The 22232-nt window shown below is 35.3% G+C and overlaps 1 protein-coding gene across 1 annotated transcript; it reads left to right on the top strand.

The window, feature by feature from the left end:
• The first annotated feature begins 1354 nt into the window (after positions 1 to 1354).
• On the top strand, positions 1355 to 21976 carry LOC115709293 (ABC transporter A family member 1). The gene is made up of 40 exons (XM_030637366.2): positions 1355 to 1612; positions 1823 to 1902; positions 2488 to 2656; positions 2935 to 3017; positions 3516 to 3732; positions 4348 to 4565; positions 4691 to 4751; positions 4918 to 5004; positions 5211 to 5443; positions 5544 to 5658; positions 5737 to 5826; positions 6429 to 6640; positions 6726 to 6838; positions 10003 to 10109; positions 10571 to 10633; positions 10721 to 10807; positions 11282 to 11380; positions 11475 to 11659; positions 12608 to 12662; positions 12769 to 12840; positions 13934 to 14644; positions 14917 to 15095; positions 15429 to 15639; positions 16164 to 16247; positions 16530 to 16571; positions 16681 to 16777; positions 17149 to 17276; positions 17368 to 17472; positions 17935 to 18081; positions 18215 to 18451; positions 18653 to 18773; positions 19018 to 19097; positions 19180 to 19287; positions 19626 to 19776; positions 19951 to 20087; positions 20193 to 20267; positions 20623 to 20926; positions 21006 to 21139; positions 21413 to 21471; positions 21572 to 21976. Exons 1-40 carry the CDS (start codon positions 1526 to 1528, stop codon positions 21651 to 21653), a joined length of 5625 nt encoding a protein of 1874 aa, XP_030493226.2. The 5' UTR covers positions 1355 to 1525; the 3' UTR covers positions 21654 to 21976.
• The last annotated feature ends 256 nt before the right edge of the window (positions 21977 to 22232 follow it).

The raw sequence follows: 22232 nt of genomic DNA, 5'->3' as shown, positions 1-22232 counted from the left end.
CCAAGTTCCAAACTCTACTTTTAATATTATAATTTATTTAATTATTGTATAGCATTAATTATGTAGCACCCTCCTAAAAAAAGTGAAGTAGTCATAGGCATATCCTAGTGATTTCACATTCTAAATAGAGTGCGGAGCACTGACTTTGGTCGCTGATACATTTACCATGCTTACTAGCTCTTACTATTGTTGCCTCTGCTACTGCACATGTTATTCGCAAAGAAAAGGCATCGAGTGATTCTTCGCTTAGTAGAGCTGGGTAAGATTATGAGACGATCAAGGAAAGCGGTATCGTACTTGTTTTTCAAGGCCTGTTGGGACATACGGTTCTTATGGAAGAAATAGTTGGTGAGTTGTGTGATAGGAAACCTTCCCGCATGATTCAGAAAGCACTGAATTAGAATGAGGGATTCACCACCACATCATTGCATGCAAGGGGAGCTTGCTCGATTCGCAAATTGGTTTGACTTGTAATTCACTTTTGACTCTGTTTTCGATAGGTCGACCATAGTGTTTTCCTTTTTTGTTCTCAAACCCTTGGTAATGGATCCAATATCCTAGGTTAGGCATGTAAGGAAGATTCTCCCATTTTGTTAGCTGGATTTCATTAGGTGGTTCAGACTATCCTTCTTGTACCAATTTTTCTACCATTCTTCATTCATCCATTTAGGCCCGACTAGGAACACGTGGATCGAGGGAACTTGGCTCAGGAACAACTTCTTACTTGTAGGGGCTAATAAAGCAAGGTAAAGAGAAGAGGTTCCAAGTTTGAAAGAGCTGGCAAAATAGGTTAGATACGATAATATGACTTGAAACTCGCACGAGAGTTAGCGAGTTTTGATTTGCCTTAAATGGGTTCGGGTTGATTCGTTTATCCCATTTAATAAATGGGTCGTGTTCAGATTAATACGATTAACACAAAACTCACATGTTAATGATCTATTTCAAGTTATTTTAGTACTTTAACATGTCATAAATATGTTAAATACTTCATAAATATATTATTAGTTGACATATTTAAACAAAATATGCTTATAAACGGGTTACACAGGTTTTGTCGTGTCAACCTGTTTATAAACGAGTCGTGTTCGAATTTCATTTTCTAACACGATTATTAAACGGATCATATTCAATCGAGCATATACCTAATATACCTCCACACGGTATGAATACGAACCTGCAAACACGAATTTTCACCCCTATTCGAATCCCCTCCCCCAATATAAAAAAAAAAGTGAAAAAAGTACCTCATATGTCGTGGTTACACCTCTACTATGCTCCAGCTCCATAGTCCCATAAAACCAACAACACAACAGTCTTAAATATTATTATTTATTTATTTATTAAAAAAAAAGACAAAAATACAAAAAAAAAAAAAAAGAAAAAGAAAAGAAAAAATGGCGACCTCTTCTACGTCGTCGGCTCCGTTTTCTTGACTCTCTGTACTTTTCCACTCTCTCTCTCTCTCTCTACAAACACAAAAACCAGAGAGCGACTGCCTCTAGGGCTTCAGCCAGCAGAGAAGATGGGAGTCGCTACCAGACAGCTCAAGGCTATGCTTCGCAAGAACTGGCTTCTCAAAATTCGTCACCCTTATATTACCGCTGCTGAGGTTTTTCTTTCTTTTTTTACTTTCTCTTTCCATTTTCGGCCTTTTGAGATTATAATTTTCAATTTTTGATGATGATGATGATGTTGTTATTGATTTACTGATCGTTTTGCTTGTTTTGTTGTATTGAGTTTGGAAGTTGATGGAGTTTTTTTTTTTTTGGAATTTTGAGAAATTTGACAATGTTGAATATTCATTTTTTATGTATGGCAGATTTTGCTTCCTACAGTGGTTATGTTGTTGTTAATAGCAGTAAGGACTCGAGTTGATACACGAATTCACCCAGCTCAACCGTAAGTCTCCACCATTATTTGCTATTTTTTTTTCTGTCTTGGCTTTTAATAGTTTCTTTGTTTTGTATTTCGTCACTTTTTTTAGGTAGATGAGAGAACTCCAATAGATAAATTTGCAATAAAGAAGGAAAAAAAAGAAAGTTCTTATGCTGTTTATATCATCAATTTGTGTTACTAGTTTTTTTAATTTAATTACTAATAAATAATTGTAGTATTATTTTATTTTCATTTCTTTTCTTGGTGGGGGTAAGAACTCAGTGATTCCTTTCGCTGTTGGTTGTGCTTGGAATTACTGTATATTGATCTTTATTTTTAGGAAAACTTGGAAGACCTCTTATTTCTAGATAAAAGTTTGTTTGGAGTAGATGGCAATACGCTACGAAATCCTATGGGTTGTAATGGTGTTTACAATGTACAATAAACTAGTTTTGTTTTGTGTTAAAAGGAAAAGGAAAAAAGAAGAACTATTTTGCGTAATATAGATTAAACATGGCAAAAAACTGAACAAAAGTGGCTTGTGTTTGTGTTAATAGCATTCATCATCTTCTGCTAGAAATTCTGATAAGCTTCACTTAACTGAACTAGGTATATACAGAAAGATATGTTTGTGGAAGTAGGCAAAGGAGCGTCTCCTAATTTTGAACAACTTCTAGAACTACTATTGAGTAAAGGAGAGTATTTGGCTTTTGCACCCGATACAGAGAAGACAAAGACAATGATTAACATAATGTCGATAAAATTTCCCCTTTTACAGGTAAAATTCTGTATATTTACCGTAATGTTGTTATTATTTTCTTTTGTTGCAATACTTGTTTTTCATTGATGTCAACATATCTATGCGTAATGCATGCAAACATCTCATAAGTGTTCTGACAATGTGGCTTTTACAATCTTATATTTGATTTATGGTTTTGTCATATTCAAACAAGCTAAATGAGTTTGTACTATTTTTTTCAAAAATTATTTTTATTTTTTGGGCGATAGCAAATGTGTTCTACATGTATTTACTAGAAATGCATTTTATACTTCCAGCTAGTTAGCAGAGTCTACAAAGATGAAGAGGAGCTGGAAACCTATATTCGTTCGGATAACTACGCCATCTGCAGTCAAATAAGGTAATTAATGATTTAAATCAAATGTACAGAATTATGTTTTGGTTACAAGTTACCAGAGTGTTTTGTGTTGTTGTCAGTTCTATATGTGTTCTTGCTTGACCTTGTACATTAAAGAATGTGCGTTTGTTTTTACATGAGATTTACATGTATAGATGCATTGGATAGAATTTGTCATATGATTATTTCTTTTACAAGAAAAACTATTGATTATCTCCATGGTCAAGTTTTATGTTCTGTTTTGATTTGCTCAACTGCTTTAAGCCAGCTGTGTTACTTGTGTAAGCTATGATCTACAAGATTACAATTATATTGTATCATTCCTGATCATTTTTTAGGTTTACTAGTATGTATTTCCTACATGTAAATCTGTGACAAAGTTCTGATTAATTACACGTGCAGTATGGCGATCCTCTTACTGACACTAGTCTCTTTCTATGAGAGTTGCATTATGCTATCATGCTTTGGGATTCACTAACTCCAGTAGTTTTCTTTGTCTAGGAATTGTTCAAACCCTAAAATCAAAGGAGCGGTGGTATTCCATGATCAAGGTCCTCAGTTGTTTGATTATAGTATACGTCTCAATCACACGTGGGCTTTCAAGGGATTTCCTGATATTAGATCCATTATGGACACAAATGGTCCTTATGTTAATGACTTGGAACTGGGCGTTAATCCTGTGCCGATATTGCAGTATAGCTTCAGTGGTTTCTTGACTGTATGTTTCCTGTCCTCACATTTTTGTTTTTGGTTTACTTATGCATGTCTTTTTTTTTTTTTTTTTCCTGCCTGTATTCAATTTCTTCTTTATAGTGCTTCCGCCATATTATTGTGGGATTATGTATAGAGTCCCCTTTGCAGATTATCTGCAATTAAATTGATACTGGTTCAGAATTCGTAATAGCATTGCACATTGTGTTAATTAGATCAGTTATAGAAATTTTTGCTCTTTCTTATCCATCTCTCTAGCTGAAGCTTTCAAGCTACAAGCATAAAATTAAGTGATGAAAAAATTGTTGACATTGGGAAAGAACTAACATATCCTATTTTAACTTATTCTTTACACTGTATGCAATTCTATAATGAGAAAAAAGTTGATACATCTTCTCTCTGGAAAGATTCAACTGTTACTAGAGATATTGAAAGCAGCAATGTTCTGCTAAAAATATTTTAAGGTTTGCCTGGTGCACTGCAGTTATACCCAGTGATCTGTACTAAATGTTACCTAATTATATCAGTGATCCTATAATCATGTACTTTGGTGAATACCTGCTTTCCATGTGCCCTGTTTTCTGTTTATTAGTCTCACATAATACATGTCTTACTACTGCAGCTCCAGCAGATACTGGATTCCTTTATAATTTTTGCTGCACAACAATCTGACATTGGAAATGTTGAACCTTCTTATATCCACCCCTTTGGGGAATCTTCATCCCTTAAAGGGCCATTTATGCAATTTAGCCCTTCTAACATAAGAATAGCTCCCTTTCCCACCCGGGAATACACTGATGATGAGTTCCAGTCAATCGTCAAGAAGGTCATGGGTGTATTGTATGTATCTTGTTGAGCTCAATATGCATAAACTGTCCGTTCTTAAATACTATTTTTGTAGTCTTCATAGGTATGTTTTTACAAGCACAAGCTATACTTGATTATTCTGTATCCTGAATGTGCAGGTATCTTCTGGGATTTCTATACCCAATCTCTCGTCTAATCAGCTATACGGTATTTGAGAAGGTTTGTTAGTGATTAAAATCAGCTTAAGTGTACTAAACAATGGTTTTTTTTTTGGTGTATTAAACAATGTTTACTATAGCCATCAATCATAAAAAGTAAAAGAAAAAAAATCCACTATGTGCACTTCATTTTCTTTCCTGAAGTTATTGAACTTGTTATATTTCAGGAGCAGAAGATAAAAGAAGGTCTCTACATGATGGGACTAAAAGATGAAATATTCTACCTTTCTTGGTTTATTGTGTATTCTTTGCAGGTAGATCTGTCATATTGATTGATTACTGTTTTATTTTGGTATTCTCTCTCTTGCTATATATATATATGTGTGTGTGTGTGTATAGGAAACAAAGATTAATACTATTCAAAATGAATAACACAAAAAGGGAACGGAGTGTCCCCCTCACTTTCTTTCTCTTTATCCAGATGTTTTTCTATGATTTGATAGTTTGATTTCCTCTGCAGTTTGCAGTTTCGTCTGCAATTATTGTGGTTTGCACAATGGGCAGCCTTTTCAAATATAGCGACAAAACAGTTGTTTTCACATACTTCTTTCTGTTTGGACTAAGTGCAATAACACTATCATTTTTGATCTCTACATTTTTTTCACGAGCCAAAACCGCCGTTGCCGTTGGAACCCTTTCTTTTTTAGGTGGCTTTTTTCCATATTATTCTGTTGATGACCAAGCTGTTTCAATGTAAGTACTCTGCTCTGAGCTAGTTTGCGATTCACTATTCTTTTCCCCTTTCGAGTTGCAGTTTATAGGGTGCAATGGGGCTCTAACATTTGTTTCTCAGGATATTAAAGGTTGTATCTTCTCTGCTTTCACCTACGGCCTTTGCTCTTGGTTCGGTTAACATTGCTGATTATGAGCGTGCTCATGTGGGACTTCGTTGGAGCAACATGTGGCGAGTATGTTCCAAAACTAAAATGTTTTCTATTATAATTAATTAATTATTGTTGCACCTAATTTTTTGTTGGTGTCTGTAGCCATCTTCTGGAGTCAACTTTTCAATCTGCCTTTTGATGATGCTGGTCGACACATTGCTGTACGGTGCAATCGGTCTTTACTTGGATAAGGTATATCTTATGATGCTTGACTCTTTTCTATTATAGTGCTGAGTTTTGTGCTGAAATTTCTGTCAGAAAATGTTATTTAGTTATTGAATTTTTTTTGTTGATTATGCTTGATATTTATATCTAGATTTGGCACGCATGCCAGAATATATTTGTCATGAAAGAGTACAGATACTATAAATGAGTAATATTGGATCAAAGGTTACTGTGTTTCGAGTCTTTCAGGATAGATACTTGCTTCTAGAGTATAGATACTATAAATGAGTAATATTGGATCAAAGGTTACTGTGTTTCGAGACTTTCAGAATAGATACTTGCTTCTAGTGTCTTTTACTTTTTTCTTTCTTGATTCTAGGATTCCTTCTCTCTCATGTGTTACGTACCTCATTTTTTTAACATTGAACTTTTCTTTTCTTGTATACACATATTTTTATATAATTGTGCTATTCAAAGAAATGTGGTTATGTTCTCCTTCAAAATAGAGCTTGGTATATATGATGGTTAACCCAATTGATATTAGCCGCAAACTGAAGTTCATAAGGTAAATTTTAATTTCATTTATATTTCTGATATCAATTTGTATCTACTTGTGTTTGTTTGATCAGGTCCTTCCCAGAGAGAATGGAATTCGTTACCCATGGAACTTCATTTTCAAGAAGACTTTTTGGAAGAAGACAAATATGAGCATTGATTACGCTTCCATTCTTGACGCTAGTATAAATGGAAAAGCTTCAGGGAATTTCCATGGTAAAGATAATTTAACTCCATCTGTGGAAGCAATTAGCTTGGACATGAAACAACAAGAGCTTGATGGCAGGTATATGCTTAACTATTTGAATGCCGTGCTGGTAAACTCTGACCAAAGAATGGTTTTTTTCCTTACATCTTTTATTTACCCCTAGATGCATCCAAATAAGGAATCTGCGCAAGGTATATGACACTAAAAAAGGGAAGTGTTGTGCTGTTAACTCATTACAACTCAACTTGTATGAAAATCAGATTCTTGCTCTTCTAGGTGAGTGTATTCTCATTTGGCAGTCAACAGTATTATGTTAATTATGTATTAATTTGTTAGTTTGGTCCAAAAGAAGAAAATGCTATAAGCTATAAGAAACTTGAAGAATGAAGTGTTTTTCTCCCTTTCCCATTTTTAATAAAACCTCTACTTTCCTATAAGAATAATTGTATCTTGATGCTTTTCCAACAAAAACAATATGATAGGAATTTCCTATCATTTTGGTACAAACAGAAGCAAAATAAAAGAAAATAGAGCCAAACAGTAGCAACAATAGGAAATAGCTAGTATATTGATATTAGAGTGACAAAGAGAACAAGTTTGCTGGGTATTCGAGAGACCCAGCTCTCTCCCAAGAGCTAAAGCTCATTTAACTAAAATTATTCACACCAAAACTCTTCTAATACTCTCCTATATATACTCTCTCAATATCCCTCTTACAATGACCCATATACCCTTTTTATTTATCCTAAGGCCTAACAATACCGGCCGCCTGAAATTCACCTTGTCCTCAAGGTGAAGAAGATCAACTTCAATGCGTGTAGTCCTAAACTTTGCTCTACCTCTGTCAAAGAACCAAGCCAGCAAGTTGTTCAAGCTAAAACACCATTCAACAAGCCGGCCTCGCTCGAAAAACCAGCCGAGCAAGGTCGTATTTCCTACCACGGTAGGTCGAGACACTGCTTTCATTCTTCCTCTATCAAAAACCCAGCAGCTGTCGGTTGTTCCCTCCAATTTCTGGTGACTGAACCAGTGACTAAATGCCCAAATATTCGTTGGCCATCCCTTGTCAACAATCCAGTAGAAGCATAATCCCTTGCACCTAGATGAGAGCATAAAATAGCCAATCCCACAATGATGAGTTGAGTCGTTCATGGGAAGCTTTGATTCATGCTTTTGTTTGGTGTATTCACGCCCTCTATCAAAAATCCACACAAAAAATTTGAGTATTTTTGTCTTCCATATCCAATCGCTCAGACCAAATTGTCCCCATGAACAAGAAATGCTTGATTTTCCTTTGTCAAAAGTAAAGCCTTCTCGAGTTCTCTTCTGTCTAAATCGAATAAGGATACTATGACGAGATTGGAATAGCTGCGGTAGCAATTTTATCGCTACTTTTAAAACAGAAGCCCAGGAAAAAGTTTGAAAAACATTCATCCGCCATGAATGAAGGGAGGAAGAAGGTATATCATTGTAAATGAAGAAACATAGTTGTGGGGAAGAGATCACGTGGGATTGCTCATTCATTAGCACCTGTTTTCTTTTGTAATGTCCAGGCCAAAATAAAACATCTAAATGGGCTTTACTAGGGTCCCATTGGATCAGCCCATGAGTCATCAAGTATTTCTTGTTTGAGTGGGCCCACACTAAAAAGAAATTAAATGGAATGGGCTCGAATCTTACCTGATATTGGTAAGATTTTAATGCTCCAAGAATTAATTGATCCATTATTTTATTAGTATTGTTGTGGGCTTGATCTGAATAGTAACTCCAAGAATTGGGCCTGCCTTCATAGGGTTGGAAGATCATGTTTGTCAATCGTATACTTTTGGTTCGTCTTCTCCACTTCGCCATCTGCGATTGCTCAACCCCAGGGGCGCTATGTTTGGTAATCGGCCGGCTCAACTCTTCATTGATCAACACCGGCAATGTCCTCGGTACCAGTGGCGACTTCTTCTCTTCTCCCGTCAACACCCACGCCGGCAAAAGATCGTTCTCCGATGACACTTTCTTCTCAGACGACTCCAACAACGGACGAACACAAGGAGTCCATGAAAAGATCTCTCCCTGTTGCTTCTCCGACGTCGCTTCCAACCTCTCGTTAACACTCGCGGAAGCCGGTTGCATTAAATATAATTCACCATCACCTTCGAACCTTTCGAATCTGCAGTTGATTCCAACGTGAGTCGTTTGATGCGACTCCAAGTTTCCCAATGATGGTGGAATTGGCGGAGGTTCATTTCCGTTGCAATGCTTCTCCATCTCTGTTGTCCTTTTCTTTCCAATCTGTAGTTCCATTGTCGTGTCGCTGCAAGTCTTTGTCTGGACATGAAGAGTTTGCAATCCATTACACACAGTTTCTAATGAAGAAACCAAGTCACCAGCAGTGAGAACTTCAGCATTGATCAAGCCATCTTTCTCGTAAGTACTTATATATCGTTGTGGATTTATTTGCTCTATTGGAGAGCCACAAATCTGCAATTCAGGGGCTCGATTGTGCGATTGAGAAATAAGACAATCATTGATAAATTTTCTTTCCTCCATCTCATCTCTAACGAGTTTGCAAGTATGATATTGGGTCTGCAATTCTTCTTCAACAATGAGCGCCTGGGCTAAAACATCAGCGAGTGTCTTAGGCCTTTGCTCTCGCACCCTAATCGCCATCTCCATTGGAAGATTCCCAAAGAAAATATCTCGCAGAAAAGTTTCTGGAATGTTTGGCAGCATCGTCGCAACCACCTCAAATTGAGTCCAGAAATCTCTCACCGAACTTTCATATTGTAGCGCCATCAACCTCTTGTACGGATCATCTTCGGTCTGACTACAGCAATTGAACATCGCGATTCGAAACTCCAACCAGTTCTTGAATGGGTCTTGCGTCTCCACCGCTTGAAACCATCGCCAAGCAACTCCTCTAAGACAGGCCTTAGCAACAGAGACCTTCATGCTTTCACGAATTCGATGTTGTCGAAAATACTCTTCAATGTCGGTGACCCACGCATATGGATCATCGCCGTAAAAAATGAGCTTCGAGTTTTCCATGGTCGCCAGATCGATTTGCTCTGATACCATTTGATAGGAATTTCCTATCATTTTGGTACAAACAGAAGCAAAATAAAAGAAAATAGAGCCAAACAGTAGCAACAATAGGAAATAGCTAGTATATTGATATTAGAGTGACAAAGAGAACAAGTTTGCTGGGTATTCGAGAGACCCAACTCTCTCCCAAGAGCTAAAAGCTCATTTAACTAAAATCATTCACACCAAAACTCTTCTAATACTCTCCTATATATACTCTCTCAATATCCCTCTTACAATGACCCATATACCCTTTTTATTTATCCTGAGGCCTAACACAATAATAATTGTATCTTGATGTATTACTTTTTTTCGATTTAGTGATTTTGAATTATGGGGGTGATTTTGAATTATTTATTATGAAGGACACAATGGGGCTGGTAAAAGTACAACAATTTCGATGCTTGTTGGTCTTATTCCACCTACTTCAGGGGATGCTTTGGTGTTTGGGAAGAATATAATATCAGAAATGGTAAGCTATGCTTTTCTTGCTCTATTTTTTTCGAGTGATGTTTCTGTATAGTCTGTGATTATTATAATTTCTCATTAGTTCCTTTCCCCCCCATAATATGTTTAGATAGTATGCATGTGTGCAATCTTGCTGCTTCTTCTTCTTCTTTTTTTCTCTTCAGGGGAGAAATATCCAAAGTACTTACCATATTAAATGACATACTTTAGTGGCGTAACAGCTTCTATAAGATTGATTTAATAGGGCAGGATATCTTATATTTGCTTGCTTTTTCGTGGAGTGTTGACATTGATAAGTTGGTTGTATTGAGAATTTTTATACTATGATAGGCTTTTAAAGGTTTAGGATTCAAAATATATGTTGACAAGAGTCTATTTTGTCATATCTTCCTTACTTTCTTATTCTATTTGGTTAAATGTATTATAATTTTTTTGTTATAATAAACTTAAAAATCTGTTGTGCAGGACGAGATAAGAAAGGTATTGGGTGTGTGTCCTCAAAATGATATCCTTTTCCCAGAATTAACTGTAAGTTAGAAGTGTGATTCATTTGATAGAACTTGCTTTTGACTATAAGGTGACCTCTCAATATAGTTTGGATAATTCCGTTCACAGGTGAGGGAACATTTAGAAATATTTGCCAAATTGAAAGGTGTTGAGGAGGATTCTACAGAAAGAGTTGTTACTGATATGGTTGATCAAGTAAGCTACTCTCAAATTATTCTGTACTTACTTTAATATAAAAAAAAATAAAAAATAAAAAGTAAAGCTCCTCTCTAGTGTCTTGCCTACATTTTCTGCTGTACTAGTTTGTTTGGCTAAATTAGTGTGAGAGGCACTATTTCCAGCTAGTTTCGCTTGTTGTTGAACTTACATCAACTTCTTGCATGCTCTACTTTGATTATGATTTTTTTCCCCTATCAGTTTAGAGTGTCTGTTCAAGAAATGTGATTTTGTGCCCTCTTTAGCTCAAGTGCTTTAATGGTCTCTCATGTTAGCCTTTGAATTCAAAGACTCTGTATACCATGGCATTTGCAAAGTCCAAATTTATTAAGATGATAATTTTATACATGATGAAGAGGACTAAAATCTCACATTATATAGAGATGTGAATGATTAGGGGTTTATAAGAATTTGGGTTTTCGGTCTATAACAATCTTTTTTTTATATGGTCAGGTGGGGCTGGCTGACAAAATTAACACTGTTGTGAAGGCTCTTTCTGGAGGTATGAAGAGGAAATTATCTCTTGGTATTGCGCTGATAGGGAATAGTAAGGTTGTTTGAAATCTGCAGATGCATTTCTTCTTCTTTCTTTTTCTTTTTTTGATGTGAAATAATGTACTGGAATGATTTCTTGCATCTTTTACAGGTTATAATTCTTGATGAACCTACCAGTGGGATGGATCCGTACTCGATGCGTTTGACATGGCAATTAATAAAGAAAATAAAGAAGGGCAGGATAATTTTGCTAACAACTCATTCAATGGATGAGGCTGAGGAACTTGGTGATCGGATTGCTATCATGGCTAACGGTTCCTTAAAATGCTGTGGAAGGTACCTGCTATGCTATTTTCTTCACTCCCTACTCTCATTGAACCACACTTATTTATTTTAACACAATTTTTGCAAACAATATAATAATATATGTAGATTCTTTTGGATTATATTCTGGTGATTACAATATGCTGTTGAACAGTCAAGACTATTATGCCTTAAGCTACAGGAACGTGTCACATCATGTCATTGGATATGTTATCTTCTGATTCTGATTTAGACTTTAGCTGTACCCCTTTTCATTGAGGTTTATACCATCCCTTATATTTTCGGATAAGAAACAAGGTTGAAATATAAAAAATGGTAGAGTATCATCTGTATTACAGCATAGGCAGTACCAAAAAGTCTACTAAATCCCAAGAATTGTATAAGACATAATGAAAACATCTTCCCAGAAAACTCCTAGAAATACCAATCGGAAAGAAGCATAGCAAATGAGTATGCCTGAAAATCCATAATATTGAGGATCCAAATAGCAACCCAACACTTGATTTTTTCCATGTAACACCCACATCCTCTTCTACATTAAAATTCTTGATACCTGGTTCTTGCAATATCCTCTCTCTCTCTCTCTCTATATATATATATATATGTATATATTAGTTATTTTAAGTTGCCAATACATGGTTTTCATACTATCCCTGTGATCCGCCCCATATAGAAATAGCAAAAGAAGTAGTAAAAGGATACATGGGGTCAATCATGATGTTCTTTTTTGTCAAAGAAGAAGCAGCAGCAGCCGTGGGCTTTTGTCCATGTTGTGATAACTTTATTATTCAGATGTGGGTTATTGTCATTTGTAATTTGCATGTTCATTTGTGGGCTTACACACCGGCACATTCATTTCTTTATGATTTATGTAAAACCAGCTATTGATAACATGCTCACTAATTATAGGATTTGATCTTAACATGTTTATATTTTGATTGCAATGTTCATTTTCAACAGCTCCCTTTTCCTGAAGCATCAATACGGAGTTGGTTACACTCTAACTTTAGTAAAGGTATACTTACTTTCTCTTTTGTGTTTTGTGGCTCCCATTTAATAATTTTTTTCTAATGATAATAGAAGAATAAACTTGTTGTGGCCTTGCTGTTTTACTTCTTCAGTCTGCACCTACTGCCTCTGTAGCTGCTGACATTGTTTATCGCCATATTCCATCGGCTACATGTGTGAGCGAGGTATTCCTGTTATTCGATGACTTAGGAAAATATTGTTAGCAATTACTGCATCCATTATGTTAATATTATATTTATATCAATTATCAGATGTTTTTTTTTTTTGAAATAATTATCAGATGTTTGATGAAGAATTTTGGGATCCTTACTTTTTATTTTATATTTGAATGATGAAACAATTTTAATTCAATTAGGGAATAGTTAGGTGGCGGTACGAGGACCTCTAGGTTGTGGTTTGCAGCAATATTAGCTAGATTTTGGGCTGTTGGATAGAGAAGAATGGTAGGATCTTTGACAGTATAGAACATGAAGTAAGGTGATTTGTGGGAGAATGTCAAGTTTTGGCTTGCTTCGCGGGTTTATAAAACCAAAGGTGTTGGTGATCTGTCATTTCAAGATCTAGTTAGAGAATGGGGATGTATCTTGGTCCAAGATAGTATACACTTGGCTTCGGAAATTTGAAGTTTATTGTTTACTTTAATGTAATGAAGGCCTAAGTCTTTTGGTATAAGATTGTTCGTTTTTTAAATTTAATATTTTGTTACCATGGTTTTACTCTGCCGTAAGTGAGGCTCCCTAATAATATGGGAGGAGGTCAGTCTAAGCAATCCCAATCCCTTAACATGTGAGAACATAAAAACAAGGAAGAAACTATGACACTCTTTAGCCATATAGGAACCCACAAGAAAGACACTAATTTGGTTTTAAAGTATTTCATAAGAAATCTATACAAATGTACTTAGGTCGGTGCACCATATAGCTTTTTGTTGATCTTGGCATTTAAGTTTGGGGTAAATTGAGATTAGCCTTTCTACTGATTGTTCTCAGATTAATATGAAACAAAAGTACCGTGAATTACTAAAAATTTGGGATAGGGCTATATTTTGGGTGGCCCATGGATGATCTCAAAGTTCGCTTTTTCTGAGTTAATAAGAGTTTGGCATCATCTTTGGCTGTGTAGTATGAGAACCATATTAATCAGATATTAGGTGGGCTGTGTAATTCCATTTCCTGTGGATTCTTGCACCGTATTTTGCATTCTGATTTGATCATGTTTCATAGCTTAATTACCTATGTGGCTTTAATGTTTCTCCAGGTTGGAACTGAGATTTCTTTCAAGCTTCCTATAGCATCTTCAATGTCGTTTGAGAATATGTTTAGGGAAATAGAAGGGTGCATGAAAAAACCAGATTTTGACGTAAAAGCAAGTGACGGTGAAGAGAGAGATTATGCTATGATTGAAAGTTATGGTATATCGGTCACAACTCTCGAGGAAGTATTCCTCAGAGTTGCGGGGTGTGACTACAATGAAGCTGAATGTTTAGAGCAGAAAAATAGTATCTGTTTACCTTCTCCTGTGACTTCTGAGGTTCCTCATGATACAGCTCCCAAAAAGATTTTGCAATCTGACAAACTTTTGGGTAACTATAAAGATATTCTGAGGTTCATGTGTACTGTGGTGGGGAAAGTTTGCGGGTTGATTTTCGCTACAATTTTAAGTTTCATTAACTTCTTAAGTATGCAATGCTGTTGTTGCTGTATCATTTCAAGGTCAACATTTTGGCAGCACTGTAAAGCGCTATTCATAAAAAGAGCAATATCTGCTCGGAGGGATCGGAAAACAATTGTTTTCCAGCTTCTGATTCCTGTTGTGTTCTTGTTTGTTGGTCTTCTTTTTCTCAAGCTCAAACCACATCCTGATCAGCAGTCTGTGAACTTTACGACCTCAAATTTCAATACTTTGTTAAGTGGTAGTGGCGGCGGCGGTCCAATTCCTTTTGACTTATCGACACCTATTGCCAAGGAGGTTTGTCAGTGATAAGTCTCTCTGATAATTTTATTTCTGTCTTTGTTTCCTTGATATGAAGTACATTCTTTTTGTTTTGTCTCGGTATGTTTAGTCCAATGTTTGCTACCAGCTACCATCTAATAGCTTAAAATTTTAGGTAAATTGGTAAACTAACAATTGGACCTTCACTCTTTAACTGCCACTATGTGTGTGAGCAGGAGTGATGTTAGAATATAGTTTTCTGTTTAATGCATGCATAATTTTCTCTTAGAACCTATGTTTGATTGCAGGTATCACAGTATATTGAAGGGGGTTGGATCCAAAGCTTTAAACCTAGTGCATATCGATTCCCTGATTCAGAAAAGGCACTAACTGATGCAATTGAGGCTGCAGGACCCACTCTGGGACCAGTTTTACTTTCAATGAGTGAATATCTAATGTCTAGCTTTAATGAATCTTACCAGTCAAGGTATGTCGGTAAAAATGTTAGAGTTCCTTTCATTTATTTCAGTTAAGCTATGCAACTGCTGCTATTCTATCACTTTGAATGAAAATTATATAAATTTCATTTATGTCGTTTTAATTTTCATAGTATTTGAAATGGATCTTCTGCCTCACTTCTACCAATTTCATGTTCTTACAAAATTTTAAGTTGTGTATATTTCCATCACACCAGTCTCTTGAGATTGCTTTTGACATTTCTTGCTTGCTGTCTCTTCCTCTCTTTAAGAAAAAAAGGGGAAATGAATATATGTTCTGTTTTCTCTCGGTTCATTTTCATTTTAGACTCTGTTTGTTGCAGATACGGGGCAATTGTTATGGATGATATGAATGAAGATGGAACTTTAGGATACACTGTACTGCATAACAGCTCTTGTCAGCATGCTGCTCCAACTTTTATTAATTTAATGAATGCTGCAATTCTTAGGCTTGCTACCCAGGATAAAAATATGACAATTAGAACACGCAACCACCCCCTGCCAATGACTTATAGCCAGCATTTGCAACGTCATGTAAGTTTCTCCTTTCTTTTAAATATATAGCTTAATGGTAAACAGTCTCATTTTTAATTACAGAGGAAGGGGAACGTAGAAACAAGAATCCAAAAAGTATGTGCCCTGTTTTTATTGTTTTTTAAAACTGTCGTGCAGATTAATTTGTTCTTAAAAATCTTCACCGTCCTCCCTTACATCACTTCAGTCTTTTTAGCTTAATATTAAATGTATAAACAACCATTGAATTACAACTGCTGGTCCCATTTAAGTTGAAATGCTAAAATATAATGAAAAGTTCATGTTCCACAAAATTGAAGAGAATTGAATAAACAGGCTTGTTTTCCATACTTGCGTCCTTATACTATGCGAGCTAAATTCAAAGATCAAATATTTTGTAGTTGCATGTCCGATTTTTTTAAACAATATTAGAATGCTTCACATTGAACGACATCACTTCTCTCTCTCTCTCTCTCTCTCTCTCTCTCTCTCTCTTAAAGAATTTGTAGACTTTAGCAATTTGAGTTAATTTGTAAATTATGCAGGATCTGGATGCCTTCTCTGCTGCAGTTATTGTTAGCATTGCCTTCTCATTCATTCCTGCTTCATTTGCTGTTTCCATTGTGAAGGTAATGATGAGTCTACTACTTGTTTGATACTCTACTAAAGAACTTATCTTTCATGAAGTTTAGTATATGCAATAGGCAGTGGTTAGTTAATTCAAGTTGATTTGATGAATCTTGTCTATTGTTTTTACAAAAGCAGGCCTCTCCTAGTTGTTGAATGCTCTCTCTCTCTCTCTCTCTCTCTCTCTCAGTTTATATTTTCATTGTCTTTGTATAATTTGCAATGTGGTATAATTTTTTATATCTATCATGGATGAGTAAGTTTGTTGGGTTTAATTGATGTAGGAGCGAGAAGTAAAAGCTAAGCACCAACAACTGATAAGCGGGGTACGTGTATTTTCTTGGAAAACAAATTTTATTTTGTCTTGTCTATTAGTAATTTAGCAATATGTTTTCATTCTTCTTGACGTTCACACTGGTAGTTTTCCTTGATCAGGTTTCTATACTTTCATATTGGGCTTCCACTTACATATGGGACTTCATCAGCTTCTTATTTCCTTTCTCATTTGCAATTGGTCTTTTTAGTATATTTGGTATGTCTTATCTTTAAATAATATTTTATAGAGAAAAGTTGTTGATTTTGAACTACTAAATCATTGTCAAAAAATTGGATCACTTTGCAACTCAAAATGCAAAAAAACGAATATCAATTTAATTTTTTTTATTTTAATGTATTTTGATAAGCATACAAACTATTTATTGAGAAATCTGTTACTTATAAGTGTTATGTAGTGTTTTTTTTTTATTTTTTTTTTCGTAAATGCTCTTTTTTGTGGTGTCTACATCTGCTGTGTTTAAAATAAATATATCAATGCATGTATTTTTTGAGCAATGCATTATTTTCCAGAATAGAATAAGCCTGTTTAATTTCACTTTTACTTACACTAAAATTGATTGTCTGTAGGTCTGGACCAGTTTATCGGAAGGGATTGTTTCTTGCCAACAGTCATCATGTTTTTGGGATATGGTTTAGCAGTTGCATCGTCAACATATTGCCTTTCTTTCTTCTTTTCAGACCATACTATGGCTCAGGTGAGAAATGTTTTTATCCTTATCGATGTCCGGACAATCATAATTTCTGCTTACGCTTTCAAGCTTATACAAAATATTTTATTCTCTGCAGAATGTAGTTCTCTTGATCAACTTTTTCTCTGGACTCATTCTTATGGTCATATCTTTCATCATGGGGCTTATTAAGTCAACTGTTAGTGCAAATTCTTTTCTCAAGGTGAGTTTCTATTAGCCAACTGAAGAAGTTTCTTCAGACATTACTATCAAAGTAAATGACTGAGGTTTGGATTGTGCATAAATTTTTAACCTTCCTGTTCATTGAAAAAGCAGGAATGAAAGTCTAGTATCAACTATTTTATTTTTGATTAAGAAATGGGGAGTATGTATTAAAATCAAGCTGAAAAATACTCTTTCAGTACCTGTATGAAACCGTGCTGCTGTGAAAACTGTTAAATTACCTGTATGAAATGGGGAATATGTATTAAAATCAAGCTGAAAAATACTCTCTTTCAGTACCTGTATGAAACTGTTCTGCTGTGAAAACTGTTAAATTAGCATATTTTACGCTACAAGAGGAATGAATCTCATTAAATTAGCATATTTTTGTGCTTCAGTACTATGCACTGTAGGACATTATTAATTAATTATTATTCCTGACTTGTGTACTCTACTCTTGCAGAATTTCTTCCGACTTTCTCCAGGGTTTTGCTTTGCTGATGGGCTTGCATCACTAGCTCTTCTGCGTCAAGGGATGAAAGATAAATCTAGTGATGCGGCTTTTGATTGGAATGTAACTGGTGCTTCTATATGCTATCTTGGTGTTGAGGTTTATATCTTCTCATTTTTTGGAAAAAAAATTGTTTTGGTTATTTTGCCATTTATAATTTTTTAAATTAGAATTAAGTACGAATTCCTTAGAAATATGATATGATCTGACATGGCGTTTTCACTTGTCACAGAGCATTTGTTACTTCCTCTTGACACTTGGGCTTGAACTCTTGCCTTCCTACAAGGAGTGGTGGAGTATAAAAAGTTTCCGACGGGATGGTTCTCCTCATTTAGAACCACTTTTGGGATCCTCTGCAGAAAAGGTTGCTCTTGACTTTGATGAAGACTCAGATGTGGCAATGGAAAGAAACAGAGTACTTTCAGGTTCCATTGAGAATGCTATCATTTACTTGCGTAATCTTCGAAAGGTATGTCTTCCTAGTATTTGAATAGTTCTCAAAACTTTCGTTAAGAATAAAGAAGAGTACAAGTATGTAGAGAATTGGGTGTCCTTAACAAAGAGAGAAAAAAGAAAGGGAAAAAATAGCATGAAACTCAAAGTGAGTTCTATTAATTTGGACCCCTCCACAATCTGTTTCTTTAATCTTTAAATATGTTGGAACTTTCAGGTGTATCCTGGAGGAAAAGTGGCAGTGCAATCTCTGACTTTCTCAGTTCAAGAAGGGGAATGTTTTGGCTTTTTAGGCACAAATGGAGCAGGGAAGACAACCACTCTGTCAATGCTATCTGGTATGCATTAGTTTTTAACCAAGAGATTCATACTTATTATTTCAAATTTCTGAACTGTGCAATCCAATTCTATTGTTTTGTCATTGGTGGCGATTCTATCTTTTTGTGTGTTTCCAAGTATTAAATGAATACTGTAACGATATCAAAAGGTTACCAGTATGAATAATTCTTGTATCCCACTACTCTATCAATTGGGCTTCTATACTATGCTTTGTGTCTGAAACCATAGTCAATTTTACTGTAGGAGAGGAATCTCCAACAGATGGATCAGCTTACATATTTGGGAAAAGTATTCGCACCAATCCAAAGGCAGCTCGTCAGCAGGTATGTTGTGATATATTTTTTCTTTGGTGCTCAAAATATTTTTAACTGTTGAAAGCTGATTGTTTTTGTTATTCATTTTCAGATTGGGTTTTGCCCACAGTTTGATGCTTTGCTAGAATTTTTAACTGTCCAAGAGCATCTTGAGCTTTATGCAAAAATAAAAGGAGTGTCAGATTATCGTATAGATGATGTATGTTTTCATCTCAAATTTATGTTCTTTCGTGTTGTTGCTACAAAATTGTTAAACTAGATATTGTGTTCAGTCTCAACGTTTCTATCTAGTTAACTTAGGTTTCTCATCATTTTTATTGCCTGGCTATACATTTGTAAAGTGTGGCTGCTTTCTGTTAGAAACACCGCAAGAAATTTGATTATTAAAATTCCTTTAAGCTGTTAAGTTTTTTTACCGTGCATATTTAGTCTAGAATTGATGCATTGAAATTAAGTTTTACACTGAACATTAGTTTTCTTCACTATGGCGTACTTGTAATGACCAAATAATTGACTCTTATTTGCTACCCTCAACAGGTTGTAATGGAAAAGTTAGTGGAGTTTGACTTGTTGAAGCATGCTAACAAACCATCATTTTCTCTAAGTGGAGGAAACAAGCGTAAATTGTCTGTTGCGATCGCAATGATTGGAGATCCTCCTATAGTCATACTTGATGAACCATCTACAGGTGAAAGAGCTAAGATGTTTTTATTTATTTTTTCTTAAGACACAAATTGATACAAAAGCAATAGAATTAAATTGCACATTGTTTTCACACTCTATTTATACTACATTGTCTTTGGAGAGTACTAGAATTCAATCCATTGCAGGTCTCCGATGTTCTTATATTTTTCTTTTTCAGGTATGGATCCAATTGCCAAACGTTTCATGTGGGAGGTGATATCCCGTATCTCAACAAGACGAGGAAAGACCGCTGTAATTCTTACTACCCACAGCATGGATGAAGCTCAAGCTCTGTGTACCAGGATGGGGATAATGGTACCAACTACAAAGTTCTGCTCTCTTTAGAATTTTGAAGCAGAATCTCTACGAAGTGTCACTGGCAATACTAATGCTTAACTTTGAATTTTTTCTTGATTAAAGGTTGGAGGCCGACTGAGATGCATTGGAAGTCCTCAGCATCTGAAAACAAGATTCGGGAATCATCTTGAGCTAGAGGTTTTATTCCGCCTTCTTTTCACTTTTAGGTCATTGTTGTTTGGTTGGGAGGAATGAAATGAAAAAGAATCCATTTTTATTACAATTTAAGACATTGGAATGCCGATTCCAGTGGAAGCTTTTCAATTATTTTGGTTGGTTAAATGACAGCTAAAAAATTTATTCCTTTCTTATTCTTATTAAAATGCTCAAGAGTTTTTTTTAATTATTCGTATTAAAATTTATTCCTTTCTTATTCTTATTTTCATTCTCATTTGTACTATGTTTTCTTTACTCTCAACCAAACATCAGGGTTTCCAATAATGTGGTGTCATCATGCTTAAAAATATCCAATATCTCTTTGTCCTTTTCTTAGATTAAACCTATTGAAGTTAGCCGCGAGGACATGGAAAATCTTTGCGAAATCATTCATGAAAGACTCGTTAATATTCCTGCACACTCTAGAAGTTTACTTGGTGATCTTGAGGCTTGCATTGGGAGAATTGACACCATTACATCAGAAAATACGTCTCGTGCAGAGATTAGCTTGTCACGGGAAGTTATAAGTATGATTGGAAGGTGGCTTGGCAATGAAGAAAGAATTCAGATGCTCATCTCGTCCACACCTGTACCTGATGGGTTTTTCGGCGAACAGTTGTGTGAGCAGTTAGTTCGGGATGGTATGATATGATACTGCATATTGTTACACGTAAATGTGCATATAATTTGTCGATTTTATTTAACCTTCTGAGTTTTCAGGTGGTATCCCTTTGCCGATATTTTCCGAATGGTGGTTATCCAAAGAAAAGTTTTCAGCAATTGAATCATTTGTTGTCTCATCATTTCTGGGTGCAACTTTCCAAGGATGCAATGGGCTGAGTGTTAAATATCAGGTAATACATGAGCAACAACATGTCGAAATTAGATAAATTTATAATTTTTATGTTCTCAGAATCATGTGCATTAAAACCAAGTGATGGAAATAATGTTAATTCTCTCCTTTTTCTTCTTCTTTTCTTGATATAATGATATGTTTTCCATTTTAAACTAAGAAAAGTTCCTGTTAGTCCATTACAACTTTTGTCCCTTATTATTTACTGGTTTACTCCAACTTTGTTCTTTTAATTTTTGTTAATATTGTAATTTGGTGTGGACCATTACTGCAGTTGCCTTATGGAGAAGGGATGTCACTAGCCGATGTCTTTGGACACCTCGAACGAAACAGGTACGAATCCATTGATCCAATTCTTTGTCTACCACAAATACATGGCCTTTTGATTGATCCTTTTAGCTAAAAATGATATCTTGTGTAATCTGTTTCTCAGAAATCAACTTGGCATCGCAGAATACAGTCTCAGCCAGTCCAATCTAGAAACCATTTTCAATCATTTTGCGGCAAACCCCTAATATATAAAATTTACACAAAACAAAATTTTACTTGGTTGGTTTTCTCATTCAACAAAGAGTAACAAATGAAACAATTACAACTTATAGAAGAAGGATGGTACTCTCCTACAACAAAATTTTATCCATTGAAGGTTGAGGCCATCTTCTCTTGACTCTTTTGTAAATATTACTAACCCCTTATTCATAATTGAAAGTTACAGCATTTCTCTCTCTCTCTCTCTCTCTCTCTCTAGATGACTTTTTATGCTAGAGAAGTACACTTTTGTGTTAATATTTTCTTCAATTACAGAGGTGGGTCATGCTTAATTCTTTTCTTCGATAAAGTTTGGTTGTGGCTGTGGGATTGAGCTTTAATTAATGTCTTAAGGTCGGTTTTTATGTTGCATTAAAGCATGGCAGAGTCAGACAAGTTAGTTGTGTGTTAAAAGAGTTTTATTCCTTGTGATTGCACGTTTTAAAGGTTCTTTCCTCCTTTTTCCAAAGCTTCTTTTTGAATGTTGCAAAGAAGTAGGTAATTCTTTTTCTGATATAATTAATTTGCAACTAATTTCTAGCATGGATAAAAGCAAAAATATGTAA

The sequence above is a fragment of the Cannabis sativa genome, chromosome 3 (genome assembly GCF_029168945.1).
Source record: "Cannabis sativa cultivar Pink pepper isolate KNU-18-1 chromosome 3, ASM2916894v1, whole genome shotgun sequence".
NCBI lineage: Eukaryota > Viridiplantae > Streptophyta > Magnoliopsida > Rosales > Cannabaceae > Cannabis > Cannabis sativa.
The sequence above is the reverse complement of the archived record's forward strand: the minus strand, read 5'-3'. Positions and strand labels throughout refer to the sequence as shown.